The following is a 22968-nucleotide window of genomic DNA, read 5'->3' as shown; positions in this document are numbered from 1 at the left end:
AATCTCAATCACTTTAAATGACATTTCTCATCAAAAAATAAAAATTATCAGTAGTTCGTACCATTTTGTACTGCCAAAGGGACTGTTTATCATTTTATGGCAAAGGAAGGGTGATGCTGATTTGTAGGGGGTTCTCTCATCTTGTTTGGGAGTGTCATCAATTTGTTACATTAAAATGTTTAAGAATCATGGGAAGTGGTGTCGCTGATTTTGTTCATGACATGCATGGTTGTTGGGGTGGGATTGGCAGGCACATACCAATCATACAATCTCAGGGGGGATAATTCACATTAAACATGCAGCTCCATAAAAGCCATACCATTTTAATAGTATCCTGACCTGAAAAAAACCCCAAGTATCCTGCTAGCCAATACCACGATCGCACACGTTCAACATTAAAACCATCCAGAAAATGATACTCCACTGTAGGCAACTAGCTATCGGTATCATTATTAAATTTAGTAATATCAAAACATGTTATCCTACTTGAGAAAAGTGTAAAATCATTTACACCACAACAGAGACCATATATCAGACTACTGTATAGTTTCTGACCACAATGAAGGATATACAGTAACAGTGACAATGGTTACGATGTTGAGATTGCACATTGTTTTCCCACTAATATATTGTTAGCAACGATTCGTCAGTACACACATGATACATATCTCTGCTTAATGTTGTGAGCACTGCTAAAGATCGTAATGAACGTATCAGTAACAAGGGCCAAAGATAAATTAAAATGCTCGCAGGGTACGAAACAATGCACAAGTCAAGAGAGTCAGGGGCAGATAACTCTAAATTCACTCTTCTGTAGGAATGAAACACGAGTGGTGACAGGTGCTCAGATGTGATATAAAGGCCCTAGAAATATGGTGTCCCTAAAAGCTAAGAAAAGGTTGACTTATTTTACAATGGGTGCATACTTTTTCATGGAAGGAGTCGAATATGGTAAGTTCATGTTGAGAATTGACAGCTCAAATGAGTGAAAACTTCTCCTGCCTTGGATACAGACTACATCTGTATCATGTGCAGGCAAGATGACTGGACGTAAGTCACTGCCGCGGAAACAAACTATTACTTCTCACGAAGTGTGACACACATTGTTTAAACACATCATATCTATCATATTGTTCAAATGTTGAATGTCGGAGCATTGCATGATCACATAACTCCAGTCATAGAATTGCTTTAAATACAGTGGGTAAGGGTATTCCGGATCACGGCTATTCCGGATCACTGCCACGTACATTTACCCCTAGAAACTGTAAATCTCGATAGATTTCTTCACTCAATCTCTCATTTTAAAGCCGAGACATTGCTCTTTAAGGTGATATATTTTGTTTTACTTGATCTGAACCAGAAGTTTACTTGCGCGCCCTGTAACGAGGGGTTATAGCTAAAACGGCACAACAGCAGGACGGCACCAAAATCGTTTGGTGAAAACGGCACCAAATTGGCGAAAACGGCTACTGATTAAAGGGCTAAAACGTCACCATATATCATTGTTATATTGACTTTATTATTATGTTGACTTTATTATGTTGACTTTATTGTTTAATTGTTTGTAATGTTTAGATGTTTATTTCTCAAGTTATCAAGCATTCTTTTGGGTTGTTTGGTGGTCCTGAAAAGGACCGTTGAGATAAGAGTATTTTAAACTCAATGGATGGACCCATGAATTGCCGCACATCTCGTCAGGAATTGGGACAAGGAAAGATCGCCATCCTGGTAAATTCCCAGCGACTGCTCCCTCACCTTGTTGTTCACCCGCCTGTGCCAGCCTAAACAGAAAAATACATATGGTTATTACTATAAATGTATTATTATTTTATTCAAGAATATCGGTAACTTTTATTATTATGATAACGTCTAGATGTATGTATTTTGAAATGAAATGTATACCTTCAACAAAGTTGTTAGTCCTGACTGCAATGTTGAAGACGGACCAGGTGCGTGGGGTGAACATAGGGTGGGTGATCCATTGACTTTTGAAATAGTCAGTGAGTTGACGCAACATCCCATTAGCTAGAACCCTATCCGATATTCTGTGGAATAGTCTTGTCACGTCCGGATCGACATGGTTTTGCTGAGCCTCCTCAACAATGCTGGCTCCCGACATATAGATATTGTTGACAGCTTTTTCCTTCACCTGCAGAATATAACAACTGCACAATGACACACCCGTTAATACACTTACTTTAATACCGTTAAATCACAATTTCGGATTAATTACACAGGTAACAAGTCCGGACAATCATTAAACAAACACGATAATTACCTCCACTCTCACTCTGATCGCTGTCAACTGACCAGGTTGGGGTGGGTGACAATGACGGTGTTTTCCCTCATCAAACGAATCTCCGAACTGGATTACCGAGGCAGGACACGTTGTTGTTTTGTTTCTCACACTGCAATGCCAGTACGTTCGGTTGGTTGTTGATTTCTGTAACAAAAAATATCATATTATTTCAAACATATTTTAAATATTAATAATCAACTATTACATTTGCATTTGCATACACGTGTATTTAGGAAGATGTGTCTGTACTTACACGAATGACATATGTGAATCCATACGAATCCACAAGCTTCTTTTTTCCTTTCTGGGAGCCAGTGTCCACGACTGTAAAGACGTTCTCTGGAATATCAGCTGTAGGGGGATTGAGGATGGTGGTTTCAATCGTAGTTCGTTCACGGTCATCATGGTCGTTTGGAGGTGGCAGTGACGTTGATGATATATTAATGTCAGATATATCAGGAGCCCTTACATCAGCGTCCAGATCCATAGCTTCTTCTTCTGGGGGATTTGACTTGGCAGTTGATTCCAGACTTAGATGGAAGTAACCTAAACATACTACACGCAGCTTGGGTATGAGAAGCACTTTCCAATCATTGTCGACAGAGTAGACGCATTTATTATCTAAACATAATGCAAGCAGCTTGGTGAGTGTTAGTGTTATATATTGATGGGCATACTTTCCTGATATATTATTTATTTATATTTAGGTAATATATATGTTTTCACAAAGTCTATTTACGAAACACTAAAGTGATCATATCAATGTTCATCCAAAGTTCACAATCCAATAACGTCTACTTACCTAATATATATGTTTTTATTTCACAAAGTCTATTTACGAAACACTAAATGTTTATCCAAAGTTCACAATACAATAAAGTCATATCAATGTTCATCCTTTTTAAAATTGTATATGATGACGTTTTCGCCATAACATTTGTAGCCGTTTTCGCCAAGGGAAGGTTCCGTTCTGTCCAAACGGTGACGTTTTCGCCAGGTGCCGTTTTGCTGTGGTGACGTTTTAGCTTGCACCCGTAACGAGGATACCTATCATTGCGTAATTTGTCGTTGGCACGTCAGGAAAAGGTAACTCATTCGGAATGGCCCATCTCAAATAAGACTAGAATCAAGTTGCTTCGCGTTAACTTTCCCCTCTCCATTGCATGCATATACTTTTCATCTGTTAAGGGCAACAAAAATCTTCTCTTCATCTGCCATATTTTTGGAGAAATGAGCAATTTATGGAACCACCTGTTTAAGTCAGTTCCAGATCACCAGAAAATAGTGATCACCTCAGGACTGCCAACCGCCGAAAAATGTTAATTACTGTTGAAATAAAGTAATTAGTTTCACGATCTTACTTCGGTTGCCTTTATTTAAAATATATACTCACTCAAGGGTCTGTCTTAGATGTTCTTTGCACAGAGTAGATACATAAAACGTTTTGGCCTTCATTTCGCCAAAACATAATTTGCGGTACATTGTAAACCAAAAGTCACTGTGTTCTGTAATCTGATTGGTTGAAAAACATGATCAAATGGTATTAGATTCCTGGAAACTGCAAGACTATTCACTGCGTATTGACATGTAAACAATTGTTTTGTTGCGTCATCAACAGTGGTGACGTCATTCAAGTCATATTGTGACGTAAAGTTAGAATGACGTCACAAATGAGCAACTCCAGATGCTACCATGGGAACCAGCTGAAACGGCCAGCTGATGACACTTCACTGCTGTACCCATACTCGATGTAAACGAGTGCAGACAGTAAAACCCCTTTGGTTTACTTTTTTGTTTACAATGTCGATAAACATCATGTGTTGGCCAATTTCCGGGTGGTTCCAAATGCATTCCTGTGCTTCAAATACTCAATAACACCCGGAAATTGGCCAACACATGATGTTTATCTCCTAAGAACTGTCTGTCAGGTAAAAGATTATGAATATTGGAAATAACCAACTTGACAATGCTTTGGGGTTGAAATTGTTTTGTTTTGTTTTCAAGTCATATTATTCTTTTTTTTAGTAACTTGATGAATTTTAGTGATGAATTATGCCAGAGGCGGAAGCAATGAGGTTGGAGTAGGCTCGAGCTATAGTTTGTTTTATTTTTAAACACAAGAAGATACACGTACACCCATAAAGAGTTCAAATAGGCTGGTATTAATAGATTATACTCGTTAGCTTTACAATCAGTAAATGCTGATGTGATGTTAAAATCTTGACTGAATAAAGCTTTAAAGGTTCAGAAAAAATGGGTTATTTTGCCTCGATAGTTGTACTTTACAAGTTGAAGTCGCATGTAAAAGTCACGACAAAATACTATATATCAATACTGAAGAGATCAGTACCATAAACCACTTATGTATTCACCCCAAGAAAATATTTTCAGCCCACACCGTTACCTGGAATCATGATTCTGGAGTATGTTGTTATGAGCAGCAGGTGTTAAAACTATCTACCAAGTGGATGTTGTTATCAACTGCAATGTTTGTTAATTATTCGTTTATCAAACATTATGAATATTGTTAGCGCATTTATTTAATTAAACGTGTGTTACTGTTTGACACAGACCCCTGTTGCCCCAAACGAGCACCAATAACCGAACACTGCCTCGTTATGTCACGTGATCCGGAATACCCTGAAATGATTTGGAACTGCCGTAACGGCGGAGCGTTTCTTTTGCGATATTTCTAAAGTCAATCAGGACCGAATTAATTTCATATTTTGGTGTAAGTAACATGAGACATTGTTCAGTCAGAAATTGCCCTTATGTGCTTCAGATATATTTTTGCGGAGGCGCATGCAGTTGGTTTTTCATTAGTGATCCGGAACAGCCCTATGCACTGTATTGTCTGAAGTAAGGGACCGGTCATAATATATGGCCAGGGGGAGCCGTGTTGGAGGAAGTGGCGATGATTATAAGGCTGCTGTGAATATATATATATATATATATATATATATATATATATATATATATATATATATATATATATATATATATTCCCCCTCTCTCTCTCTTTCTCTCTCTCACTCTCTCTCTCGATGCTGTGGTGTTTCTATTTTGTTCACACTTAGTATGTTTATGGCAACATGACGGTGGTCTGTAATTAATTAGTTAAGCCCAGACTAGGCAGTCTAGTGGTTAACATAATGAGCATCCATCTCCACAATAGGGGTACGATGCCGTGTGTACACCAAGTCAGGGAGCCTGACCACCGGATACCGTTAGTTGCCTTTTATGACAAGCATGAGACCATAAGGGACTTCCTGTCATATACAATTGTTGACACATGTATTTATATGCATGGGGAGGCATTCTAGTGTCCTACAGTGTACTAAAAATCTAAAAACTATAAATAATCAACAGTGTCATGCTGTGAATGTCTCATGAGAAGTTATTGATGGTTGTATTGAAGAGTAGTTGGGTTGTTCCGTGACTTTCATGGTACTTTTAGTTTAGTGTTTGGTGTCTTGTCGAATATCCGAACTGAACAAAAGTTAACAAAGTCATGTGTACATAAAAGATTTCAGTGTTTAACCAACAAGCAACAAAGAAATGTTATGCATTTGATAGTTATAGTCTCTGATAATACTCATCAGTAGCAACAGTGGTCATAAAATAAGCCTAGGATTGATGTCTGGTAGCAGCGCTCCAGGTGCACAACACAACAGTGGTCATAAAATAAGCCTAGGATTGATGTCTAGTAGCAGCGCTCCAGATGCACAACACAACAGTGGTCATAAAATAAGCCTAGGATTGATGTCTAGTAGCAGCGCTCCAGGTGCACAACACAACAGTGGTCATAAAATAAGCCTAGGATTGATGTCTAGTAGCAGCGCTCCAGATGCACAACACAACAGTGGTCATAAAATAAGCCTAGGATTGATGTCTAGTAGCAGCGCTCCAGGTGCACAACACAACAGTGGTCATAAAATAAGCCTAGGATTGATGTCTAGTAGCAGCGCTCCAGGTGCACAACACAACAGTGGTCATAAAATAAGCCTAGGATTGATGTCTAGTAGCAGCGCTCCAGGTGCACAACACAACAGTGGTCATAAAATAAGCCTAGGATTGATGTCTAGTAGCAGCGCTCCAGATGCACAACACAACAGTGGTCATAAAATAAGCCTAGGATTGATGTCTGGTAGCAGCGCTCCAGATGCACAACACAACAGTGGTCATAAAATAAGCCTAGGATTGATGTCTAGTAGCAGCGCTCCAGATGCACAACACAACAGTGGTGTCTTAGTATCATTTATGAACATATTTATTTCAAAACATATTGTTTTATTGTTCATTGACATGTTTACACATGAGTAGCAATGTTGCGGTACATATATGAAAGGATACTCCATTAAATTCCATTCTATTCTCTAAATGTAAGTTTTCCCAGCACTACTGTTGAAAAGATATAAGTAGTATAGCATACTCCTGATGTTTAAAAATTGTCTGGAGACCTGTAGGGCTGGCCATCAATGAAGATTACAGACACTGATAACTGTTTATTGCATATCTATTGATTAGTGGTGCATATCAGAGAAGTAACTCTGAGCATAAAATGTCCCTAATTCTGAAGTAAATAAATATATTTCTCAAGTTTTTACATAATTTGCCTTGAATTGCTACCTAAACAGTGTCCTAAAAACAGCCCTTGAAAAAAGATGTTTTGTATTGTTGGAGTAACTTACGGCTGCATCATTGTAATACTGTTTGTATGCAACATTATCGTCAACACAATTCTTATACGGATAATCATTAAAACCTGTTTCCACTATTGATGTGGCATATAACACTGGGTCTATACATGGCTGTTTTTTCATAACAAATCATACATGTTGCTATTTTGAACAGACCCGTGAAGGTCCCGGGGTAGACTAGGCCTTCACCAACCCATGCTTGCCATAAAAGGCGAGTATGCTTGTCGTAAGAGGCAACTAACGGGATGGGGTGGTCAGACTCGCTGACTTGGTTGACACATGTCATCAGTTACCCAATTGCGCAGATCAATGCTCTTGTTGTTGCTCAGTGGATTGTCTGGTCCAGACTCGATTACTTACAGATCACCACCATATAGCTGGAACATTGCTGAGTGCGGCGTAAAACAACTCACTCTTGCACTCACTATTTTGAACAAAAATGTAGATTTGAAACAGTATGTGTTTTATTTTCACATCAAAGGCCTTTAAGGAAGGTTAAAACAATCGAAATTGCAACAGAAAATCACATCTGTTTATATTTCCTGCTTTGTGAGGTGGTTACATCTAGACGAGACTGTAAGACCTTCACTAATCGCCATTACTGATCTGTCGGTACGAGGCAGGTGATCGTTGATGTCAGCTTCATCATTGTTGTCGTCATTGTGTGTGTTCCAGCTGTGATCCTGCCCAGTGCGTGGCTGTACATCCACTCACGCTTCAATGCAGAGGAGTACTTCCTAGGGTTCATGCTGTCAGCCTTCAGTTTCTCAGGGATGTTTGCTGGGCCTCTGATGGGCAGGTAGGGAATTATTGCTCTTCTTATCAACCGCTATGTGCGACATAGCTCCTGGTTACTGCAGTATAAACAACTCACTCACTTTTGCGACCTGGCATACAAATATATGTCTGAAGGGATGATAGCGCACAAAATGAGATGTTATTACCTACGAAGTTATTGATCTGTTTGATTGGCATTTTAGAAAGTTGATGAATGATAAAAATGGTATTATACTTGAAATCAAATTCTTTATTTTATTATGATGCAACATGTAAATTTCTTGCTTCACAATAGTATTAAAGAATCTATACTGAAACATTGCACCATAATATAATAGACAAGTTGTGGTCCATAAAGTATGATGCCATTGGCCAGAAGTTATAGCTGAAAGTTACTTATAGGTAGTGCTCTTTTGTAGTTGAAGCCAAAGAATAGTGGTATGGACATAGGGATTGTAATAGTGCTTAATTTGTGTGCAGCAGCACAGTAGTAAAATAGATGAACATTTTCAGTATGCCTTGGCAACACAACTTAAATTATAAAAATTATTCATGATAAAAAATTTGAAAACATTTGACAAGGTGAAATGATTCACAACAGGAAGGCCGTTTTGGATAATATTATAGCAAAATCTGAGAAGCATGAACATAGGTTTGAAGCTTAATACAATAGGAGGTTGATGCGCTACATCACGATTTCACATTTTCAAAATTAGACTCATTGTGATTAAAAACATTATTGAACAAAGCCTGTTTGCCTCCCTGCCACCATCATGGATGATATTTATGCCATTTCGGACTTGCCGGCCCTTTTGGGGTGCTATGACTGCTTTTGTATGCTTGGCAGTCATTCTTGGACACTTGTAGGTAATACTGTAAATCATGAAATTAATGCGTCATGAATTTAATGCGAGTGCAAAGGTCTTGTCTAAAATGCGTCATGAAATTAATGCGAGCTCTGGAAGCTGTGTTGATCAGAAAAATGCGACACCCTGATTCTTTGATGTTCATTTTCTTTTCATTTCTTATTACCACACACTAGTGACCTGAATTGAGCTTGTTAAACATTGAATGGAATGGAGCTGACAATGTTATGATTACGCTGCCATGTTTGATCACGTGATTGCTTGCTACTGCTTGTCATATGACAACAATTAATGGTGAATTCAAGGTGGCCATGAAGAACCAATTTATTAATTGGTATGCCAACAAAGTGTCAGACAATTTGACAGGTTCTAAAAAGGACACGCTTGTGGATTTACGAATAAGTGTGATGAAGCCTCTACATGCCAAATGGATGGAGAGCAAAATTGCAAAGGTGAGCAACGATCGCTAAACGATCCTGCGTGGCTGGAGAATGTCCGGTCTGGCTGATGTGCTTCAATGACTTTGAACAATTGACAGTGATTATTGTAACCAGTGATAACTGACTTGCGATACCCGTAATGAGGAAGTGACCTGTATTGACTGGTGTAGTGTGTAGTGTCAACACTTCTGCTTAGTGACAAAATTTGCCGATGAATAATTTCAATAGGTATTACGTAGTGTCAATGAAAGGAAGAGATTTCCGTTTTCTGACGTTTATTCAAAAGTACACCCCCAGACTGAAATGCGTCATTTTAATAATGCGACACATGTACAGACGCATTTTTCGCATTAATAAAATGTTTGCATTAATTTCATGATTTACAGTATGCAAGTTTTGTTTCCATTTCAAATGATTAGTTTTCCATTACAGAGAGTTTGTTTCAGTTTTGGAGGATTTTTGTGATTTTTGTTCTGTTTTGGCATATATGAGTTCAGTTTTGATGACTTGTTCACTGTAGGGTAGTTCTGTTTAAGATGCCACTGTGGTGTAAAATTTGATGCAACATTTAAATTTCTTGCTTGACAATGGTATTAAAGAATCTATACTGAAACATTGCACCAATGTGATGTTTTGACGTTTTGCCTCTGAAAATTTCAAAATTGTTGTATTGTTATGTTTGTAGATGGGCTGACAAGTCACGCCGAGTGAAGTTGATACTACTGTTCGCTGTGTTGTTTGAGATTGGTGGCAGTTTCATGTACTTTGTTGGGATATCCAAGTACTTCCTGGTTGCCAGTCGACTGGTCGCAGGTTAGTTTGATAGACTCAACACTTCCTTACAACTTACACTTACAGCCTGACCAGTCACCGAAACTCCACTCTCACCCCCAACACAATGGGGCATATATAAGGCTGCATAAAAAACATTAAATGTTTCTTGGGCACATTTTTTGTCAAAAGTGACGAGGGCGGTAGGACATTTGAAAAAAAATTTGATAGAAAAAAGTGATGAGGGAGGAACACATTTTATTTTTTCTCTCAGAAATACAGCAGGGAAAGTTTATTAACACGTTTTATTAAGCTGTAGATTCAGTAGTAGTATAGGGAATGATAGTTCTGGACCACTTTCAAGAAATGTCTCTACAAAGCCTTATTTATTAAATAAGACGTTGGTGGGCCCCTTAGCTCTTGCTATTATTACCCCTACTACAAAAAAGTTGGCGGTAATTACTGTGCCTTGGTAGGAGGTAACACTGTGCCATACGGTACGATCAATAATTCTTCTCTTACAAACCCCCTACCCGGCCCATCCCTCAAGTAGTATAAGTTAGGTTCGTCGGCTTTCATATCCACTTTATTTATGTTGTAAGTTTTGACTGACCATATAGGATCGGTGGCCCGCTTACGGCTATCACCCTCGTGTTCCCCCGGCTGGTATAGATACCTCACTTTGGCGGCCTATGTCACGTTTATATCGATGAAACAGTTTAATGTGAACCGCCTACGATCACTTTGGTATTCGTAATAAAGGCTTGCTGGGCTTTTTGTATCCCCTGTTCTATGTACTTTTTTTTCTCGTCCTCGCTGATAGCAGACTTACGAGACTTGGACCGAATATCTTGTTTCATTCCGTTATATTTTTTGAGTTCAGATAGGATTGAACGAAACTCCTCTTCTGAGATCTTACTGTCAGAGAGTGCCGTGGAAATTCGCTCACTCACTGTGTTCAGCTTTGCTTCAGCCAGAACCCTGATCTCGTCGTGTTTCAATGCCTTACGATTAAGTCTGCGTGATACTAACTTAAGCGCCAACCCTGCCAACCCTGCCACCCCAGCTGTTATTTCAATACCTAGCACTATAGGTGCAGCCACGATGGTAGCTAACAACCCAACGCCTGCCGCCCCTAATCCCATGCTGGTTGCCATAAGGGTAGTGTCAGCCCCGTCCACGATATTGAAAGCTCTATTGTACTTTTTACATAGTGCTTTCCGCGTGTCACGGTCTTCTTCTAGTTGACGTTTCACATCACATAACTGCCTCAAGCGGAACCCATCTACGGTTTCCAGCGTCTTCGCTACTTCCTCTACGACTGGGTACAGACCCATCCTATAATATATATTTTGAAAGATATTTTAATTGGGTTTCAGTTAATAGTCTATCAATGTATTTGAAACCTACAAGGGATAGATCATAACTAATGATAATAGGTGAGAGGCTAATAGACTTTTCTGTTGTAATAAAAACCCCACTGAGGTTTATTAAGCGGTTTATAGAACCCGTAGGGGAATCCCGTTGTATAACAATACGACAGTGTTGGTCTAAGTGTTCGGTATACCAGTGTATTACCAACCCGGGTAACATTTGACGTCCTTTCGAAGAGTTTACCTTGTCAAAATACGTAAAGACGACTTCTATGATGAGTGTGTAGGGGTAGGATATTCTATCAATAGACACCTGGGGCAAAAGATTACTGCTAAATGTTAATTTATTATCTAATCCAGAACTTAACCCATTTGTTTCGGTATCCAAAAATGTCGGAGATCCTAAGTGATTCTCCGGAATGAAATCCCCGGGCCAGATACCGTTGTTCCTAATCTTAGAGATATACCCGAATTATTTTGATGTGATATAAGGTGAGGTGGGTGTTAAGTTGATCAGCCATTTGGGCTCTTTAAGATCTGATAACGACACCCGTCTGTACACGTTGTCTTTGAAGTGCAGGATGTATAATTCATCTTCCTCACCAGGCTGATCGAATCCCTCTGTATCTCCCAGGTCGTTAAGCGTAGTGTTGGGTCGATGACTGGTCATTATTATATTATTATGATATAATTTCCAACTGGTTTTTTGATAATAATTCAGGGGTGAACTTCATACCCATGAAGTGTATGTTGGCAGGCAGGAAGATATTGGTTAGTGATATCTTGTTTTCCACGATCACGTTGACCCCCTGCAGACTGGTGTTGGAGTCGGTACCCACCCGCACGTAAACGTTACAAACTTGATACTGGTGTCGTTTCACCTACCCGAGTTTGATCCCCTTCACGATCTCGACATCATTCCCCGATGGTTCCCCTAGGTAGACTTTGATGATCAGTGTTGAGTTTGCCGGTAGACTCTCTAGTATACTGACCACGCCTTCGAATTCAGACACCAACTGCAATTTCACGTTTTGTATGTTCGGTTTACTCGATAGCATGTGAGCTGCCATAGTGTCGAGTGGGCTGACGACTATGCTACGTCTCTGAGTTGGGACGTAAGCCACGAGTATGGTTCCATTGTTCACGACTTTGTTTAGGTGGTTGTCTTTGTTATCCGTGAACACGTAGGGAGAGACGAGCCTAATATTGAGAAACCAGTCGTCGTTATCGGGTAACAACACCCACTTGTCATCTTCGGTGAAGACGAGCATATATGGTTTGTTTCGGGCGACGGTAGTGCTCTCAACATCGTCTAAGTCGAACAGTTTACCCCCGAATGATGGGTATATTATCCAGTTATTATCACCGGTGTTGACAAGGGAGTACTTAGTGTTGACTGTTGCTCTTGTGGTATCTATCATATCACTTAGGGTTCCACCGGAGGGGATTTCAACGCGTTTGTAAATGTTGTTTTTCAGTTGCAAGGCGTACGATGTACCATCTACTCCGGGAGCGTCGAAACCGCGCGTGTCTCCGAGGTCGGAGATCCCGATATTAACGCATTTTTTCACTCCGGGCCCTTGTGCGCTGGTCATTTTACATGAAGCGTTAAGCTGAGGTATCCTATATTTACAGGATTATGATTTATATCTAACACCGATATTGTCAGCTCAGGTATGTTGCCCTGGGTTAATTTTTTATACTGCCGTGGTGAAAACGACTCGGTTCTACCGTCGTTGTATTTCTCAGTTTTCACCGGCACTGCTCTCAGTATAGTGGAAGGGTGACCTCCTTGAATGTTGTACGTTGTGCTCACCTGACTGAGATGAATGTACAGCTCTCGGTACGGTACTAGGTTGGGTAACTTCGTGCCTGTGACGGTTGTTGTTGGTTTTATCTCGTCAGGAGACATACCGAGTATCCTCGCTAATGGTCGGCCAAGCCTCAAGGGGTTTCTTCCGTTGTTGATTAACACCACTGTGCCGTTTGAGTCGTTCATCTTGAGTTCGGCTCCCAGGGGTTTGAAGACCTCGTCGTTTAGAGAGCACACGCTGTAGTAGCCGTCAGTTATCTGGCTGCGAGTTCCACTGACGAACAGCTTATTGTTGCTGATATTGATGTTAGTCCATTGCGGTAGGTAGGTGATATCGCAGAGTGCGACTTCGAGTTGACCTGACGTGTTATCGATCGCGTGCGTCAGCTGAACGGCCTCACCGCTCGTTATTCCTGGAAGTTTTATGTACATATTATAATATATGAATTATATATTATAATATGGATTTAGCACACTTGAAAATCGTGGTGAATGCAGATGGTACGGGGTTTAAAACTGTCACATACCAAAGTAACCACAACAGAAGAATAGTTTGTTTTGCAAAACTTTATTCCTCCCCTTAAGATATAAGTAACCCCAATACCTATACTAAACTAATTCTACAGGTGCAAATACAACTAACTAATCTAATTACCTAACCTAGCTACATATACAGTTCTGTCTACCACTTATATTGCTAAAGTTCTAATAATACTACTACTACTACTAACTACACTAAAATCCTAATACCCTCACTAATATAGATAATGATTACATATAATCCCAATCAGAAACTAAACAATTGAACTAAATAACAATAAAGGAATTAGCCACTCAGAGAGAACACTTTCTCTTTACAATGTAATCAGAATGTCAGTGCACTGTGGTTCCACTTGGTGACGTCATGGTATTTGTGTGGTATCCCTCACACCCAGGCGATGGTTTCCCTCACGGAGTTTAAGGGGCCTGTGTAATGGTTGATGGCTGTGCCATCCACATCTCACATTACTAGGAGATACATGCTCCTTATACAACAGGGAAGACTCTTGTCTGTCTCCTTACAGGCGGAGATACTACCCCTCTCCTTACTTTAAGGATAACCGGCCAGTTCCGGGACACTACAATACAATATAAGTAACTACAGTTACTCAGTAAGACATGTGTCAATGTCTTATACTTTATGCATGTACTTTACTCCGATTTACATATTTGAAAGTGGAACAGGTTTTGTGGAACGATAACATTCAAATTTTGAATGGCTTTGTGGCTATATAGTGTTACAATATGCACATATATCTAGAAATACTACATCAGTAAAACAATTTCTTGCTACATCTACTCAATCAATAAATACAAAAGTAATAATGATAATAAAAACTTACGCCAGCCAGCGTGAGATGCAATCCCATACAAAAGTTGAACCCATACAGGTGAACACAGTGGTGATTCTGGCTGACTGTGCAGATTACTACCCTTCCTCACTATTTATATTGACCTCCCATACCCAAGCTACTCAACACCTCTCTATTGTTTACAAATTAACACCCCAGCTCTCTGGCCATACCTGGTCACGCTTCCCTGAACATAACCCTGTTCCCATAGTATTACCGAACATAATCTAACAACAACTCCCAACAATATATAACACACTCTAACAATACCATACTACATCTATTTACAGTACCATAAACTAATTATATATACGAAATCATCTGTGATCTTGACATCACTCCCCTCTTCAAGTAATTGTACACAAGTACAATTATATATTACACTCAAGATCACATTTAAGTTTGTTTTAATGCATAAATATCATAAAACACAATTGTCTAAATGTACAATAGCACAGTAATACATAAGAAATAACTGCTGACAAATAATCTGGATATGCAGAGAGTACATTATTTACACACTGCCATACACATAGTATGACTAGGGTGAACACCGGCTCAAGAGATCAGCCCCAACATTCTCACTTCCTTTGATTGCACGAATTAGAAATCTGTAGGGTTGCAAAGTCAGGGCCCACCTCATCACTCGTCCATTGGTCATTTTTGCCTTGGTCATCCATATTAAGGGCTGATGGTCAGTCTCCAAAATAAATTCTCTCCCATACAGATATCTTTCTAACTTCTGTATTTTATATGGTGACTGAGAAGGTTCTATCACCCCCATGTCTAACATTAGCTGTATCTCCTTAGCTACAACATCTCTCATATGATGAGGAAGTGGATAGGGCTTGGATCGTATAGGCTCATTACATGTCAGCTTGATCTTATATTCCATACAATCTACCTTCCCTGGTAAATCACTCAGTACATCTTTGAATTCACTTATGAGCTCCTTCACATCATTTTGTTGCTCCTCTGTCAAATCTTCAGAAATGTCTACATCCTGATACGTTTCCTTAGAAACTAAAGAAGGTGAAGCTATGTCTAACATACTCACCTCTTCAGCCTTGACATCCACCAGACCAGCACTGACATGCACAAGTTGAGCTATGCTGACGTCACATACAGCTGTGTCCTTGACCTCCTCTCTCTCAATGTACCTTTTCAGTAGATTGGCATGATAGGTTTTAATCTTGTTACCAACCTGTATTCTGTAATTGCCAATGCCAAAGGTATCCAGTATTTCATATGGCCCCTTCCACTGCAGCAACAGTTTGTTTGAATCAGTGGGCAACAGAATTAATACTTTATCACCAACCTTCATTTTTCTTGGCTTGGACTTCACATCAAAGAACTTTTTGTATTTACATGCTTTCTTTTGAAGTTCTTGCTGTGCTACGTGAATAGTCTCCTCAAGACGGTTTTGAAGATCTAGCACATACTCATATGTGGTTCTTACCTCTGGGTTTGGTATATCTCTTGTCCAGATTTCCCTCAGAATCTGTACTGGTCCTCTCACAGTGCGTCCATATAAGATTCAAATGGGGCAAAACCCAAACTCTCTTGAGGTACCTCTCGGTAAGCAAATAACAAAGCAGGTACATACCTGTCCCAGTCATTTGGTCGTTCTGCACACATCCGTTTCAGCATCGTCTTCAAGGTTCCATTGAACTTCTCCACTAGGCCATTGCACATTGGATGATAAGGGGAAGTAGTAAGCTGATGTATGGACAATAGTCTACTTACCTCCTTCATCACGCCTGACGTGAACTGGGCTCCCATGTCTGTTAATATCTCCTTGGGGATACCAACCCTACTGAATATCTCGAACAGAGCTTCGGCAACATATTCCGTCTCTACTCTGGGTAAAGCTACTGCTTCTGGGTATCGTGTTGCATAATCAACCACCGTCAGTATATACCTATTACCCTTGTCTGTGACAGGATACAATGGACCAATCAAATCAACAGCTACCCTCTCAAATGGCACTTCAATTAATGGCATTTGTCCCAGTGGTATTTTCCTTACCTTTCCCTTCGGCATGGTACGTTGACAAATATCACAAGACTGAACATGTCTTCTGACATCACCAATTACTCCTGGCCAATAAAACTGTGAGATTACCCTATCTAGAGTCTTCTTGATTCCAAGATGTCCACCCATCAGTGCTTCATGACATACCTTCATTACCTGTGTGCGCAATCCAACCGGTACTACTGCCTGTACAACTTGTTTACCATTGTCCATTTTATTGGAAGTATGCTTCCTATACAGCATATCATTCTCCACAAAGTAAGAGGAAGTACTATGTCGGGTCTCCCTAATCTTACCTTCTTCCACTAATTTTCTTATTTTGTTCAGACTTGAATCCTGATGTTGTAGGGATACGAACTCACCTCGACTCAGTGTCAACCCAACAGGTTCCAATGTCTTCAAGGGTTCCATGCCTACTTGGCGTACTCTTCTCTGGCTCCTTGTCTCTACAGCACCTACTGTTTTAATGTCCTGCTTATCCCACATCAAGTCTGGATCTCCTGGCTCTCTAACTCCGGGAATATTGCCTAATATTAAGTCACAGATTGGTGTGTCCATACATGCTGCTCTCACCATACCCGTGTAAAAGGGCGTATTTACAGTAATCCATGCTACCGGAAGTGTCAAGATCCTGCTATCTGCTAATTTACAAGATTGTGTTTCTGAAGTCAAACATGCATCTTTTACCATTGACCTCCTCACTATTACACCGTTACATCCCGTGTCTCTAAGCACATCTACTGGAGTGTCGTTTACCTTTCCCTGATAAAATGGCATGCGGTGATCTTTGGTAAGCACACTCCCTGAGGCTACATCTGCTTTAGTAACCTCCTCTGAAGTTGCTGCATCACCATCTAGAACTTCATGTATGCAGGGCTCTACTTTTGTGTTATCTGGATGTATTAGAGACATGTTTGTGTTGTCTTCACTCACCTGGATACTTGCCACTTTAAACTTGGGTTTCTTGCACTGTGCTGCCAAATGCCCAGTTTGATTGCAGTTGTAACATGTCCTTTCCTTAATAGGAACAAATTGTTTGGAACAAGTACCATGTTTACCTAATGCGCTACCCTCGACTATTTTCCCTTTGGAAACCTGCTTGTCAGTTTGACCTGGAATAACTGGTCTATTGTATCTTCCATGACTCGTACCTCTAGCTTCTATAAATTGCTCTGCTAGTCTAGCCATTTCCATCGCGTCTTTTGGCTTTCTCTCTCTCAAGAATATACCCAGATCCCTTCCAGTCACATTCAAAATCTGTTCACGCAGCAGCAAATCTCTCACACCTTCGAACGTCTTTTGTGTACCACTTAGTTCAATCCATCTGTTGAAATAGTTCTCAATTCTAACTACAAATTGTGTGAAAATCTCACCTGTTTCAGTTTTAGCAGTCCTAAATTTCTGATGGAATCCATCCTCAGTCATTTCATAGCGTTTAAGTAATGCAGTTTTAACTGCATTGTAATTTTCAGCCTCAAAGGCATTTAACCGGGAGTATACTTCTAAAGCCTTACCTTTCAGCAGAGTACACAGGTAAGCTGCCCAATGGGACGGGTCCCAGCCTTGCGCTGTAGCTACACGTTCAAACCTTTGCAGATATGCATCAATATTGTCATTGTGGTCGTCAAATGGAGGCATTTTAGGCATCTTGGGAATGGCTGCCGATCTATTCTCTCCTACCTGCCCTTCTTGATTTCCTGCCGCACTCTTTTCTAACTTGGCTAGTTCTATTCTTTCATTTGACTGTATTTTACACTTTTCTTTCTCCAATTCTAATCGTTCTCTCTCTCGTTCCCATTCTAACCTTTCTTTCTCCTTTCTTTCCTCCAGTTCTAACTTTTTAATCTCCCGCTCCCTAGCTCTTTCCTCCCGTTCGAGCCTGTCCTTTTCTTTCTCATTCTCCAACTCCATTTGCTCTTTCACAAACACTCTCAAATCATCTTTCTCATACCCTAAACTCTGACCCAGTTTGATAAGTTTGTCAATGTCCATAATTGTCTGTATGAGGGCAAAGCAGGGTACACAAAAAGTCAAACTGTCTGGAATAAATAGGGATCCTACCAAGAATAAAACCGGAGGTGATTTCCCATATATCCCAATGTTCAAAATGTTCACGACGAACCAATGGCCTTAACTGACCAATAACCACAATACACCCTCCACCCTTGAATTCCAAATCATACACTCAAGGACGCAGAAGTGGTGCCGTATGTTCTAACCCTTCTTTATGGACACAAAGATTCTGCAGCGATATACAATCAACAACGCTACATCAAATGCGCTACAGAACACAACTAGGGTTCCCTTTGATAGTGACAAATAATCTAATTATCCCACCGCTGCCACCAAAATGTCACATACCAAAGTAACCACAACAGAAGAATAGTTTGTTTTGCAAAACTTTATTCCTCCCCTTAAGATATAAGTAACCCCAATACCTATACTAAACTAATTCTACAGGTGCAAATACAACTAACTAATCTAATTACCTAACCTAGCTACATATACAGTTCTGTCTACCACTTATATTGCTAAAGTTCTAATAATACTACTACTACTACTAACTACACTAAAATCCTAATACCCTCACTAATATAGATAATGATTACATATAATCCCAATCAGAAACTAAACAATTGAACTAAATAACAATAAAGGAATTAGCCACTCAGAGAGAACACTTTCTCTTTACAATGTAATCAGAATGTCAGTGCACTGTGGTTCCACTTGGTGACGTCATGGTATTTGTGTGGTATCCCTCACACCCAGGCGATGGTTTCCCTCACGGAGTTTAAGGGGCCTGTGTAATGGTTGATGGCTGTGCCATCCACATCTCACATTACTAGGAGATACATGCTCCTTATACAACAGGGAAGACTCTTGTCTGTCTCCTTACAGGCGGAGATACTACCCCTCTCCTTACTTTAAGGATAACCGGCCAGTTCCGGGACACTACAATACAATATAAGTAACTACAGTTACTCAGTAAGACATGTGTCAATGTCTTATACTTTATGCATGTACTTTACTCCGATTTACATATTTGAAAGTGGAACAGGTTTTGTGGAACGATAACATTCAAATTTTGAATGGCTTTGTGGCTATATAGTGTTACAATATGCACATATATCTAGAAATACTACATCAGTAAAACAATTTCTTGCTACATCTACTCAATCAATAAATACAAAAGTAATAATGATAATAAAAACTTACGCCAGCCAGCGTGAGATGCAATCCCATACAAAAGTTGAACCCATACAGGTGAACACAGTGGTGATTCTGGCTGACTGTCCAGATTACTACCCTTCCTCACTATTTATATTGACCTCCCATACCCAAGCTACTCAACACCTCTCTATTGTTTACAAATTAACACCCCAGCTCTCTGGCCATACCTGGTCACGCTTCCCTGAACATAACCCTGTTCCCATAGTATTACCGAACATAATCTAACAACAACTCCCAACAATATATAACACACTCTAACAATACCATACTACATCTATTTACAGTACCATAAACTAATTATATAAACGAAATCATCTGTGATCTTGACAAAAACAACCTTTATTGATATCTTTGAAAAATATATCGTGTCCGTTAATAACGCGCAGGCGGTGGTAAACTGGAATCAAAACCCAATGCAGTTTTGGCAGAACCAACTCAACTTTGCTGTGTGGTGTGCGACGACAGGGTCGGGTGTGACACCAGACTACGGTATAGACGAACTGAGTAAGGCGGTTATTTTGTTTCATATTTATTATCAAACGAGACGAATATTGAAGGAAATAAGTGCTCCTCTTCCCCAAGATAAAGCGTGGAGTATGACGAATAACCCCTATGATAGACGCGCTTATGAACGTATTTGTGGGGAGTTTGAGATTCCAACGAATAAAGACTTTCGCCTTCCTGGTGTGAACCATGGTCTCGGTATAGTTCTCGTGTACTTCTACAGGTCCGGAACATATTATGCCGGTTCTAAAGATGGTTCATACAACCCAAACCGTCATACATTTACAGGCCCCACAACGAATGAAAAGATCCATGTCAGCTGTATAAAGCAAACCAGTCCTGATGCAGCCACAGCCTGGACTAAAATGATCTCAAAAACATCGAAAGAATTCACTCGTGCTGGTACAATACGCTTGAACGACTCGATTCGAACGTACGTGTGGGCGCTGTTGGGTGCGCAGTCGATGACGCGTTCCAACATCCTCGGTAAGGGAACTGCTTACGACGCTCAGACACAATTCGTTTCCAACGTTGAGGATGCTATCAATTCTCCAGTTGATCTCCCGAGGGCCATCGACCGTTACCAAAACGTGTTAGAATACGCCAGATCGAAAGTCAATTACGTGTTCGGCGTGGGGTTGTACATGGCTCCGAGTGATATGCAACTGAGAATAAAAAAAGTGGTGGGTTATAACAACAAAATAGTCATAGCCACGGCGGACCAAAAGTTGGGTATCAACCCCGATATTAACACCCCCTATATCCCACACATCCCACCACGTGAAAAGGGTATAGTGGCGCCACCCCCGGAGTCTAAAGTTCATGTGCCCCCCACACACACCCATATACATGTGGGGGTACCCCCCTATCAGCAGCATATTGATAATAAAACAGCCTTAGTGGTTGGTGGGGTAACTTTGGGACTTATTTGGTTAAAGATTTCTTAGCCGCTACGTACACCAGACCAGCCACGGCGACGATGGCTGCCCACAGGTTTTGACTGAGCCACATGGCAGTTTTAGACAGAGCGCTCAACAACCACGAGACGATGCTACCCAGGATGCCGGGAAGGGCTTCGGCGGCTTTACCAGCCAGTTTAGCTAGGCCTTCCCCGAGTTTTTTTATCCAGTCTTTAACACCACCACCGCCGGGGGGTGTGGGGGCCCCACCGGCAGGCCCCACAGGGGTTCCTCCCACCAGTGACACCACCAGGGTTGATATGATTAAACCCAATGCAGTCAGAATGCTGGCGATGGTGATCCCTTGCTCCCGGAACAATATCCGAATCCTGCCTGCTAACGTGGTGTCTCGGTAGAGGACTTGATTGATGGTTTCCCGTATACGGTTGACCTGGGATCGAAGCTTTTCTTTGAAGGAGGATGCTGTCTCCAGCCAGGTCTGCTTTTCATCTTCCAAATTACGTATTCGTTCCTCGATGGTGGCTTTCATAGACTCGTCCTCAGTTTCACCGAGTTTTTTCTTTTCATAGGCGATGTGGTCGTCTATCTCACTCATTTTGGCTGTGCTTTTCGCGAGATGTCCGCGAATGGTTTGCATCGTCAGATCCAACCCCCGCAGTTCCCGAACGGTAAATTCGAGCCCTGGGAATGGTTTGTTCTCGTAGTCGGCCAACACCTTTTTAATATCATAAGTCATGTTTTGATCTGATATGGCGTCCCTGATACCTTCCAGACCTTGAACTAACTTCGGAGGATACTGCTTAGGTCGCGCGCCACCGTAATCTGTGAAGCCTAGTTCATCTTGGACCAACTGACTTCCATGTTTACCGGCCAATGTTGATAAAGCAAGCGGTTCTCTAGTGCGTTTATTCATGAGATCGATCTCCGGGCGAGACTTCAAACGCAGCGTGCCATTGCTGAGGGTAAAATCGGAATAGTTCCTTCCCAACGGTTTGAGTTTGGATTTATTTTCAACTGCGTTGTAATAATCGTCGATGGCGCCCTTAAGGAGCTCGTCACTTTGCGAGAATGAGGTCTCCTGGTCATCATCGAATGCCTGGGCACTATCGTCCCACATATCATCCATAGGTATGTCTTCATCCATTAGTATTAAAAATATATTTCATTTATATAACAATGTACGGTAGAAAATTAGATCCTTTCAGAAGATTGAGAGAGCCATTAGGCGCCAGAGCCGTGCGACAGTCGGTGACCATCACCAACAATCCCAGCAAGATAGACCAGAATCAAACTCTGCTGGTTAGATTTCCAAACCTTGGTGAGAATGACCTCATTGTACCAGGCACTGTTCGACTGGCGTTCAATATCACGTTGACCTCCGGCAACGATAAACGCGAGCTAGTGCGGAACGTGGGGCGAGCTATCATCAAGAAAACGACCGTCAAGATCAGCGGTAACGAGGTGCTGAGCATCGACGACAGCGACGTGTTTCACTGCTACAAGGATCTCTGGAAAAGCGATGGAGAACGAGTCAATGATGTGTACCAGGGTATCAGCAAATCAACCCGGGCGCGCATAGGGTATGTCTTCACGCAAGACCAGCAAGACAAGCTATCGGCCGGTGAAAAGGCCATCGCTCTAGCATACGGGAATCGATTCTGCGTGCCGCTCGACTTCGAGTTGCTCACGGGACACGCGCCGTTTTACCAGGCCGCGCTGGGTGATAGGCTCGAATACGAGCTCACGTTTAACGACTATAGCAAAGTAGTGCGTACGCCGAACGGTGATGAGGCCAGTTATGCCATAGACAACATCTCTCTGGAGTTCGACATGGTCACTAGCCCGG

At 41.0% G+C, this 22968-nt stretch overlaps 1 protein-coding gene across 1 annotated transcript in view; it reads left to right on the top strand.

Moving 5' to 3' along the window:
* The first annotated feature begins 864 nt into the window (after positions 1–864).
* LOC137268740 (uncharacterized) overlaps positions 865–22968 on the top strand; it is a 39728-nt gene continuing 17624 nt past the window's right edge. Inside the window, exons 1-3 of the mRNA XM_067803323.1 lie at positions 865–951; positions 7678–7801; positions 9771–9898. Of these exons, the coding sequence (XP_067659424.1) occupies positions 873–951; positions 7678–7801; positions 9771–9898 (331 nt within the window). The 5' untranslated portion in view covers positions 865–872. The remainder of the gene's footprint in view (positions 952–7677; positions 7802–9770; positions 9899–22968) is intronic.

This window comes from Haliotis asinina, chromosome 16 (genome assembly GCF_037392515.1).
Source record: "Haliotis asinina isolate JCU_RB_2024 chromosome 16, JCU_Hal_asi_v2, whole genome shotgun sequence".
Classification (NCBI taxonomy): Eukaryota; Metazoa; Mollusca; class Gastropoda; order Lepetellida; family Haliotidae; genus Haliotis; species Haliotis asinina.
Note: the sequence above shows the minus strand (reverse complement) of the source record. Positions and strands in the feature narration are given on the sequence as shown.